A 12,052-nucleotide genomic window follows, 5' to 3' on the forward strand; every position below is an offset into this window, starting at 1 on the left:
GGAACCCCCGTTATAGAAGCAATGAGAAGTTAATTTAAAGACAGGGTAAATTTACCCCATGAAGAAACACAATTGCTGGAAAATTAATTCATCAGAACACTTAAGATAAACATGTGAAGTCTAACACATCACTAATCTAGCCAAGATAATCAAAGCCAAATTGGATTTTTATCAGCCTTGACTCTTTTCATTACACATACATTTAGATAAAACTCTTTCAACTTACAGATCAAACTTAACATGAGCAAGATAAATATTCCAAATAAAAATGTAACACATGGTTATATCAAAGGTCTGTCAATTTATTCATGACAGTGTTGGCACGAAATTACTATTCCTTAAACCTCTTTGGTCACATTTCTTCCTCTCATGACCCTCGAAAATTATCTTATGACACACCTACTTCTTACAGTTCTTTATCTTATTTTCCTATTTATCTTGACATGTTTACATAACACTGTCCCTAAATGCTTAAACTTTTCACCTCCTTGATTTTTTATCCTCAATAATTGCCAGGAGAGAAGCAAGCAATTCTCACCAACAAATGAGACTGACTACATGCTTTTATTTATTTATTAATTTTATCACTATTATCTTCATGCCACACACACCCTCATCTATACTGGTACTTCCACAGATGCTGTGAACCACCTTGACAAAGGGAGAAGCACCATTTCCAGTGGTGTTGTGTAGAGGTACTACACACCACCACTCACAGTATCCTACCTTAAGGCCCTCTGTGGACACCAGGGACATTTAGACTTGGTTGAACATTAGCATCCAAGACACAAACAAATGGGGTCAGGGTTGCTTAAAATTTTAGGGTTATTCTCATCTATTTTTTTATGTCATCAGATGATGCAACAATTCCTAGAAAATTTTTCAACAAAATTGCTATGATGGCTGAATAGGCAGGATATCAGGGAGGGATTTTTATGGTGTGAAGCTTTGGCAAGGCATGGAAGGGAGCAAGGTAACTCTGCTCTATCATTCTGGGGATTCAGCTTCCCCCCCATCCCCCGACTCAGTAATGAAAGGTTAAAAATTCCACTCATATGAAGCATGTTGCTGTCTTCCACTACTACAGGTCAACCATCACTAATCCAGCACCAATTTCTGCCAGTGTAATTTTAAATTTCCCAGGTTGCCACTCCAACCTGCTGCTGCTACTGTTTGTTGGCACTACTATACTTGCTACAAAATCAGTTGGCATCACTTCCAAATACAGGGCAGCCATTCCAATTGGTTTTTCTCCATTTATTTCACAACAATACATACAGTCTCCTTGTCAGATATGCCCTCACACTATTAAAAGGAATCTCTTTGAACTTCTTCCACTCCATTCTCTACTTACTTCAGAGCACTGAAGTTCTCCCCATAATAAATTTGTAAATGCATTGCACATATTCATTTCCAAAGTCAATACTTTCCTTCTTCATCTCTACTGATTCTCAAAGAATGCACAGCAAGCAAAGTTAATAGCATCACTCATGATTGCCCATTATACCACTCAATCTCTTTTATACCTGGTTAACACACACAATACAAAAGGGATGTCAGGCAATCTCGTTGGTGATATTCTTTTCCTTACATTCATGTGTAGAGGCAAATACCAAATATCAACTCCCTTTTGATCTTTCAAGTATTAACAAAGTCCCATAATAGACAATTAGCATTATAACAAATTTATGCGGCTTCAAACAGAAAGATGAGGCAAGACTGACCTTATCCATGTAAGTAGAGAACCATTCTGGAGGCTGCTCACTATCTCTTGTTGGCGTCTTGGGTCGTGCTCCCCTGCCAGGCATCTCTCCCTCACCTGTTTGTTGAAGATGTATTTAGCTATTGTCCAATCTCATATATATGACAGGGTTATAAAAAAAAAATATATATATATATAATATATATAATATATATAATGTATATATATATATATATATATATATATATATATATATATATATATATATATATATATATATATATATATATATATATACTGAAATGAATCGCTAGCAACAGGCAAGGGGTGTCTCACATCTTTGGGGGATTTGGGGCATGTGTGTCTGGGAGAAGGACTTTACCTGGATAGCTGGGAATAGCTGTAGCTCTGACTCATCCAGTCACTCTCAGTGGGGAGAACAGTCACACAAGGCAGGGAGGGGTAACAATGCTTTACCTTATGTCCATATGTATACAAGTCACTGTGCAATACAGTCATGACACACAGGCAGTCACTGGGGTGACCAGGCATTCACACTATCACAGTCAGTCATGACACACAGGCAGTCACTGAGGCGACTGGGAACTCACACCATCACAGTCAGTCAGTTTCACAAACATACTCTATACTTGCAAGTGCTCAACTCACTTTCCCTTTCTCTCACTCACACGTCTTGTTGCGTCGCAGTCTCGGTACTCTTTCTCAGTCCCTCTGTGCCATGGTGTCTCAAACCCTGCCTCCCATGTCATCACCTCTGCCAGGCAATACCTAAATACACCTATTGTAGTTTGCAATATATAACTGTGAGTCATGCTGATTACTAATACTGCTAATGGTAACTGGTACTTATGCTACTTATAGACACACTCACAGAACTACAATTATACGGTATCATATAACAATTATTCCATGATTTGCTAACCCTCACACACACACATACACAGGACACCCTCATGATCCCAAGGCCTCAGAGGTCAACCAATAGGCTATGTCAGCTCTCCTTCCATTAGTACTATAGATAACAGAGCCAGCTTCTGTAAACAATGAGCAACACAACGCGATTAGCAAGCTCACTCACACATGTACTGATATGAGGCCACCTCATATACACAGCATGCTAATGTGCTCATCTATAGGGCTGCTACATATATGCATTCATAATATATATATATATATATATATATATATATATATATATATATATATATATATATATATATATATATATATATATATATATATATATAATTTTTTTTTTCATACATGATTAATAACCTATATAAAAGGTTGAGGTCCCAGCTTAAATACAGTAATACTTAAGTTCTCAGATGAAATTTCATTACTTTCCCAAAATGTTTTTTTTTACACATACATTATCCTTTTCCTCACATTCATCCGCTCAGCACATTTTACTTCTAATGTTTTAAGTCCTCGTATAAGGTGATGCTTATATCAGCATCATGAAGAGTCAGCATAACATATCTGATTCTCAATAGAAGATTGTGAGTCAGAACAAATAATCAAACACATCTATAAGAAAATATAATCTGTTACTCAAAAGTTTTGGATTTCCACTGTCTTACTACAAATTTCAATACCTTCATTCTCTTACTCACACATAACAGATCAATATCTCATACATGGGTATAGCCATGAACTCACTCACCTATGCATCCACCCACCCACACATAAACATAACCTTAAATTAAGTTGATATTGTAAGACTTTTTCCCTCTGCTAAGAGTACTATCAAGCAACACTGACAAATGGAAGTGCTGCACTAACCTCTATCAGCAGAGAACAGAGATGGGAAGATCCTCCGGTCAGGTGCACTGGTCCTTGCCATGAAGCCTGAAGAGTCCTTGGGAGGTGAGGCAGACTTAAAGAAGGAGATTCCCCCCTCCTTAGGTGGAGAGGAACTCACACGTTTGATCCCCGAGGAAACAATAGAGAACACAGTAGGGAGGCCTCCTTGCCGTGTGAGGTCCAGTACCATTTTGTCATGAGTTTCTGCCTTCTTCTTGGCCACCTGAAGGAATTTTTCCTTTGTATCAAGGTCTAGAAACAAGAAACTATCTTTCACAGCATTTAACAAACTCAAGGCCATTTTAAGTGGATAAATGCAGCAGCAAGTTGCTAAAATTGAATGAAAACCAGGGACAAACACATTACTGGGCATGGCATGCATGGGTGGTGGGCATAACCAGTATCACCCTTCATGCATCTTTACATTCTCCAGAGTTGCCACTGTTTGAAAATGTAAAATAACTTACTTTACATAACAATCTGACTTCACTGAAAGGCCTCACTGAACACCTGTTAAATACTGCAAACTTTCAGACATACCACCTTGGCCTTCCTACTTATTAGTTCACTATAGTGAGTTTACTGTGTTGAGGAAACATCACATTTATTTGTTCAAACATACTAGCAGAATTTTATTAGTCTACACTTTAATGCATGTTTACATGAAAAAGTATCATCTATATTCTGAATATCTGAGAATTTCAATAACTGGGAAACCTGGACAATACAGATCACAAATTAATTACAAACACTCCAGCTAGACACACTTACTGAGCACAGCAAGACATCGAGCACTGATATATAAAAGAAAATCTCACACATACCTTAAGTGCCTCTCTGTACTCTTCCTCAGACTCAATAGGAAGCTGCAAAGGGAATATGAGACTTTCCATTAAACTGACACACTGAAGGCATTGGGTTTAAGGGATGTTAGAGAATGACTAATTCAAGAAAAAATATTATTGAAAATTGTAAGAAAAAATAGAGAACATTCAGATTTTTCTTAAAAATATATGTAAAGTTAAGCAATCTAACTCAGAAAATCATACGTTTGGTCAGCAGTAAAGTGATCTTGTGAATTTGGCTTATCTCATGAAAAACTGGCACTAAACAGACTGATCTGGGGATATGATGCCATGATGATGATGATGAGCCAACAGAGAATGGTGATGCAGCCAGAATAACAAGTGTACCTCAGAGATGGAAGGATACAATACCACTAAAGGACAAATGACTGGAGAATGAGTGAGAGGTACTCCATCACCTCACCTCACAGCCTCTGTAACTGTACCATCAACATTACTCTCAGCCAGACATCACCAAGGCCTCACTGGTTTGTGTTATGTCCACTATTTTTTGTTAATATTTAGCTTTGGGCATCCAATAATGAATGGGAGTTAAAGTCTAAAACATACCAATGATCAAATAACACACTTCCAGCATTTGGCTCATTAAAGTGATTATTATCCATGCTATAGGCATAATTATTTTCACTTTTATCAGTAACAATGCCATTCAGTTCATACTAAAGCTAGTCAAAGACTTCCAGCCACAATATTCACTGGTTGTGATAAATGTACCAAAACTCCTCCGGCAAAAAAGTCCCTTGGTCTGGCATTTACAAGACTAATTCCACTTTAATCAGTGTTTTATACTGCTGTGACCAATATGAATGTTCTGTACACATGCTCTACTGAACTATATCGTAGCAATAATTCAATCGTACACTAATCATTATGTTTATAAAATAAAGCACAAGAAACTGGCAGCTCTCTCCCTCTCTAGATGTCCTCAGCAGTTTTCACTCACCTTATCTCCTTCATCATCACTGTAGCTAATGCATATGTTCTCTTGGTTATTCATACTCAGCAAATTCTGAAACTAAAGAATATCATCAATTACAAGCTGCTGATTCAAAAGCCAACTCAATATCAGTGGGCATTTTTTTATTGCAGTTTTGTTGCCCTTGGCCATGTCCCTCCTAAAAAAAAAATAATAAAAAAAAATAAAAAAAAGGCAGGGGGTGGGGGCAGAGGATTTTGAAGTCCTTCAAGTTAAAGTCATTATTTTCTGTAAACATTATCTTTTGGGTCAAAACTCACAAATCGATCACCTTTGCCACTGAAAAGATACAGAGCTCTTCAAAACAACAACAAAATTCTCAGGCTAACAAATATGGCATGAAAAGAGGAATATTCATACTGCTCTTCTAGATAGGGTGGAATCAAAAGCCTTTCATCTCATCAACTCCTCTCCTCTAACTGACTGTCTTCAGCCTCTTTCTCATTGCTACAATACTGCATTTCTTGCTATCTTCTACCACTATTTTCATGCTAACTGCATGCCTCCCCTCCTCCTGTGGCCTCGCTGCACAAGACTTTCTTCTTTCTCTCACCCCTATTCTGTCCACCTCTTTAATGCAAGAGTTAACCAGTATTCTCAATCGTTCATCCCTTTCTCTGGTAAACTCTGGAACTCCCTGCCTGCTTCTGTATTTCCACCTTCCTATGACTTGAATTCCTTCAAGAGGGAGATTTCAAGATACTTATCCTTCAATTTTTTTTATTACCACTTTGAACCATATTCAGGGGTAGGCATCTCAGTGGGCCTTTTTTTTTTTATTGGATTTTTGTTGTCCTTGACCAGTGTTCCTCCTACATAAATAAATAATAAAAAATAAAAAAACTTTAAGCATGCTGTGATAATGCTGTGAGCTGACAATGAAGCCAGTGTTCTAAAAGTATATTTGTTCTACAAGCTGACCCAAGAAGCCAAGTCAGGACCATACCCAGTGAGGTCTAAAGCACTGTTCAGGGGGTGCTGTGAACTTATCATTAAACCCAGCTGTGACCTCACTGAATGTTTCCTTTTGTCTCTCTCAACACAAGGGGGCAGTCACAGCCTGCCCTCTAAAGACAACTCTCTTCCTCCATACAAAACTACAAGTACCTAATAACACACACACCCTTCACTCAAAAATTTTAAAATCATCATGGTGACTCCTACACCAGCCTTGGAGTCCCCATCTGGGGAGGGGACCATAAATGTCCCCAGGTCGGGGTGTCAATGACCCTATGTGTCTTGACACCCCCCCTCAACTTTTTCTTAATTAACTTCTGCAACATTCGCGGTCTAAGATCTAATTTTCAATCAGTAGAACACCACCTCTCCTCTTCTAAACCTCATCTTTTCCTCACTGAAACTCGGGTGTCTGAGGCAACTGACGATAGCCCTTGTTCTGTTCCCTCCTACTTTCTCTATCCTCATTTTCAATCCAAAGCTGGATGCTGCGTTTATGTGTGCAATGACTTAACCTACTCTCATGCCCACGCTCTTGAATCTTCCGAGTTTTCCACCATCTGGCTATGACTACAGACTCACTCTCAAACTAAATTTATCTGTGCTGTATACCTTTCACCTAACTCCTCTGACTATAAGAAATTCTTTGACTACTTAACTTCCAAAGCGGAGCACATTCTGACTATCTTCCCTTTTGCAGAGATCTCCATTCTTGGAGACTTCAATGTTCACCACCAGCTTTGGCTTTCCTCTCACTTCACTGACCATCCTGGTGAACTAGCCTTCAACTTTGCTATCCTCCATGACCTAGAGCAATTGGTGTAACATCCTACTCGTAATCCTGACCATCTTGGAGATACGCCCAACATTCTTGACCTTTTCCTGACCTCTAATCCTTCTGCTTATGCTGTCACCCTTCCTTCTCCGTTGGGCTCCTCCGATCACAATCTCATATCTGTATCTTGTCCTATTGCCCCAATCCCTCCTCAGGATCCCCCTAAGCGAAGGTGCCTCTGGCATTTTGCCTCTGCTAGTTTGGTGGGACCTGAGGAGGTATTTTGCTGATTTTCCTTGGAAAGATTACTGCTTCCATGTCAGAGACCCATCTTTGTGTGCTGAGAGCATAACAGAGGTGATAGTGTCTGGCATGGAGGCGTACATTCCTCATTCTTTTTCTCGTCCTAAACCTTCTAAACCTTGGTTTAACACAGCTCGTTCTCGTGCTATACATGATAGAGAGGTGGCCCACAAAAGGTACTTAAGCCTTCCATCACCAGAATCTCATGCACTTTATATTTCTGCCCGGAACCATGCCAAGTCTGTTCTCCAACTAGCCAAAAACTCCTTCATTAACAGAAAGTGTCAAAACCTTTTAAGATCTAACTCTCCTCGTGACTTCTGGCATCTAGCCAAAAATATCTCCAATAACTTTACTTCTTCTTTCCCTCCTTTATTTCAACCAGATGGCACCACTGCTATCACATCTATTTCTAAAGCTGAACTCTTCGCTCAAACCTTTGCTAAAAACTCTACCTTGGACAATTCTGGGCTTGTTCCTCCCTCTCCTCCACCCTCTGATTACTTCATGCCACCTATTAAAATTCTTCGCAATGATGTTTTCCATGCCCTCGCTGGCCTAAACCCTCGGAAGGCTTATGGACCTGAGGGGGTCCCTCCTATTGTTCTCCAAAACTGTGTCTCCATGCTTGTACTTTTCCTAGTCAAACTCTTTCAGCTCTGTCTGTCAACATCTACCTTTCCTTCTTGCTGGAAGTTTGCCTACATTCAACCTGTTCCTAGAAAGGGTGACCGTTCTAATCCCTCAAACTACCGTCCTATTGCTTTAACTTCCTGCCTATCTAAAGTTTTTGAATCTATCCTCAACAGGAAGATTCTTAAACATTTATCACTTCACAACCTTCTATCTGATTGCCAGTACGGGTTCCGTCAAGGCCGGTGATCTTCTGGCTTTCCTTACTGAGTCTTGGTCATCCTCTTTTAAAGATTTTGGTGAAAATTTTGCTGTTGCCTTGGACATATCAAAAGCTTTTGATAGAGTCTGGCACAAAGCTTTGATTTCCAAACTACCCTCCTACGGCTTCTATCCTTCTCTCTGTAACTTCATCTCAAGTTTCCTTTCTGACCGTTCTATTGCTGCTCTGGTAGACGGTCACTGTTCTTCTCCTAAATCTATTAACAGTGGTGTTCCTCAGGGTTCTGTCCTGTCACCCACTCTCTTCTTATTATTCATTAATGATCTAAACCAAACTTCTTGTCCTATCCATTCCTATGCTGATGATACCACCCTGCACTTTTCCACATCTTTTTCATAAACGTCCAACCCTTCAGGAAGTAAACATTTCACGCAGGGAAGCCACAGAACGCTTGACTTCTGATGCTTCTAAAATTTCTGATTGGGGCAGAGCAAGCTTGGTATTATTCAATGCCTCAAAAACTCAATTCCTCCATCTATCAACTCGACACAACCTTCCAGACAACTATCCCCTCTTCTTCAATGACACTCAACTGTCCCCCTCTTCTACAATGAACATCCTCGGTCTGTCCTTTACTTATAATCTGAACTGGAAACTTCACATCTCATCTCTAGGTAAAACAGCTTCTATGAAGTTAAGCGTTCTGAGACGTCTCCGCCAGTTTTTCTCACCCCCCAGCTGCTAACTCTGTACAAGGGCCTTGTCCGTCCATGTATGGAGTATGCTTCACATGTCTGAGGGGTTCCACTCATACTGCTCTTCTAGACAGGGGAATCAAAAGTTTTTCGTCTCATCAACTCCCCTCCTCTAACTGATTGTCTTCAGCCTCTCTCTCACCACTGCAATGTTGCATCTCTAGCTGTCTTCTACCGCTATTTTCATGCTAACTGCTCTTCTGATCTTGCTAACTGCATGCCTCCCCTCCTCCCATGGCCTCACTGCACAAGACTTTCTTCTTTCTCTCACCCCTATTATGTCCACCTCTCTAACGCAAGAGTTAACCAGTATTCTCAATCATTCATCCCTTTCTCTGGTAAACTCTGGAACTCCCTGTCTGCTTTTGTATTTCCACCTTCCTATGACTTGAATTCCTTCAAGAAGGAGGTTTCAAGACACATATTCATCAATTTTTGACTATTGCTTTGAATCTTTTATGGGACTGGCATTTCAGTAGGCATTTTTTTTATTGGATTTTTGTTGCCCTTGGCCAGTGTCCTTCCTACATAAAAAAAAAAAAAAAAAAAAAATACAGGAAAAACTATACATTCCTGGAGCAACTGATGTTTTGTAAATCTCACTTTCATCAACTATGTGAAAATGTTAAACTGGTCCAACAGTGTATGGTTCAGTGTGCTTAACTTACAACTGAGCTGTTCGAGTTTAAATCACTGAACTACAGAGACTATTTGCCCTCGTTTCCTTTCAAGCAACAGGCTCCAAACCAAGATGTCCTATGCTAACATGGCAGGGTATTATCCAACTTGACACCTCCCTAACCAATGGATGAGGTCTCTATCCTGCAGTGCATTCACATTAACTGATGATGATGATAAGGACAAGGAGGAGGAGGAAGAGGAGGAGGAGGAATGATGTTGAAATTAGTAAATAAAAATTAATAAATATAGATAAATAAAAAAAACAAAGAAAGAAATGCACACACAGATAGGCCTACACATCCTAAACAGATATTAAAATCAATCTTGGCCTGAAGGATGGGCAGGGATCCAGTCCTCACGAGCCACACTGCATAAGGATCAGCTGCATACCATGTCAACTGAAAAATTAGTTACTTGAGCTGAAATGAAATATAAGTAAGGAGGTGTAAAAAATACCAAAAGATTACAGTATACCATAGACAAAACACACAAGATCATTCTATATGAGGATGAAGGTATATATATATATATATATATATATATATATATATATATATATATATATATATATATATATATATATATATATATTCTAAACATGGATTGAAACAAAACAAAAAAAAAATATAAGAATATAATGCAGCATAAATGTTAAGAACACATCAAGCATACATCCCAAAAACAGAGGCCACACAAATTCTTAAGCCTCAGGGAACATTCCGACAATTAAGATGTATACTACCAATGTTCTAGAGCTAAAAGCAATATCACTGAAATGGTTTTCAGCAATAAAAATCCAAGGGGGCAAGGATTTAAAGAAATGCAAATCAAAACACACAACTAGACCATATATCCATTGTTGGTAATGCCACAATGGAACACCAGCAATGCACTAAAGTAAAGGTAAAACTAAAGTAAAATCACCAACCCTTACTTTCTCATCATCCCCCCACCCCCTTTGAAATGAAACTCCTGATCTGGCTGTCAGGTTGTTTTTTGTTATTCACCAGCCATTATCTACAGATCATTTGGCAATTCCTAATATGTGACCAGATAAGCTGGCACATCATCATGATAGTACTAACACATACAAAAGCATTCAATCAATCCTGCTCAACTAGCTGAACTAGCAACATAATGATAATAATAAAAAAAAAGAAACTAACTTTTCACCATTTATGCAAAAAAAAGTCAGGGAAACTGGCCTAGGGGAAAGAATAAATGGTTGAAAAGCCTGATTACAATACCATTCTTGAAAAGAAACAGGAGACACAAATACATAAGTACATAAAATGATCACTGGTTTTAAAGTTTCATCACTTTTTTTCCTACTACTGTCATATCTTGCTGCAGTGACAAGCTGATGGTGATCACATGACTACGATAGAAAATATATATATATATATATATATATATATATATATATATATATATATATATATATATATATATATATATATATATATATATACACACACACACACACACACACACAAGGCAAAGATGACTACCCTCTTACAAAGAAGAAAAAAAAAAAAATGTCAACAAAAAGGGCACTGCTACCTGACGAAGCCACGAGCATCTCTCGTCTGACAGCTTACTACTTACTATGTACGACTTAAATCTTTGCCAGTCCAGCTGTGACAAGTCTTGATCCATCAGTCCCACTTCACCAATGGTCTTGCCGTAAAACTGAATGGAGAAAACCACAGCCTCCGCCTCGGCCCTGTGCGTGCCGCTGGGACTCGCCATGGAGGCTACTCCCCGCGCCGCCTCCTCGCTGTCATTTCTTGCTGATTGCCAATTTACCGTCTTGTCCCCGACGGCCGCCTTCCTCGGTGCACCGCCTGAGACGCGATGCATCGCTGCATGTGTGTGAGCGCTCCGGAAAAGCGCGACAGGAGTGGAATTTCAAGTAAATGCACAACAAGTATACTTCCGAGTTTCTTTACGACCTGCGCCACCAATCTCTCAGGAACACTGCGTCCGATCACGTCTTCTGCTTTTTTTGCATGACGTTATTTCATTAATTTTATCCTGTTTTGCTCTGTTTATTCATTTACAGATTAACTCTAAATGCAAGAAATTCTAAAAAAAAATGTACAAGATTTTTAGTGCAATATAATTTTATTACACGATGACAACGTTCACAAAATGACAATAAAGCATTCGAACTCCACAGCTCAGCTGATGGAGGACGCATGCGCCGCCTCAGCTGGTGGCTGTAAACAAACAAAGGGCCAATGTGGCTTAGATTAGATATCATAAGATAAGATTGTGGAGAGGAGAGGCACCTTATATTTTTTTAATGATTATTATCATAATCATGTATGCATTTTAACCCGACGATCGTT

The 12,052-nt window shown here is 39.1% G+C and overlaps 1 protein-coding gene across 3 annotated transcripts in view; it reads right to left on the minus strand.

The window, feature by feature from the left end:
* Nucleotides 1–11,701, minus strand: part of LOC135107425 (uncharacterized) — a 32,596-nt gene extending 20,895 nt beyond the window's left edge. For 2 of the 3 annotated variants that reach the window (XM_064017276.1, XM_064017275.1), the window contains exons 1-5: nucleotides 11,307–11,701; nucleotides 5,339–5,410; nucleotides 4,354–4,395; nucleotides 3,509–3,752; nucleotides 1,725–1,819 (exon numbers count right to left, since the gene is read on the minus strand). In XM_064017276.1, coding sequence (XP_063873346.1) covers nucleotides 1,725–1,819; nucleotides 3,509–3,752; nucleotides 4,354–4,395; nucleotides 5,339–5,410; nucleotides 11,307–11,561 — 708 coding nt within the window. In that variant the 5' untranslated portion in view covers nucleotides 11,562–11,701. The remainder of the gene's footprint in view (nucleotides 1–1,724; nucleotides 1,820–3,508; nucleotides 3,753–4,353; nucleotides 4,396–5,338; nucleotides 5,411–11,306) is intronic. The other variant, XM_064017277.1, reaches the window with a different exon arrangement.
* Between the last annotated feature and the right edge of the window lie 351 nt (nucleotides 11,702–12,052).

This window comes from Scylla paramamosain, chromosome 15 (assembly GCF_035594125.1).
Source record: "Scylla paramamosain isolate STU-SP2022 chromosome 15, ASM3559412v1, whole genome shotgun sequence".
NCBI lineage: Eukaryota > Metazoa > Arthropoda > Malacostraca > Decapoda > Portunidae > Scylla > Scylla paramamosain.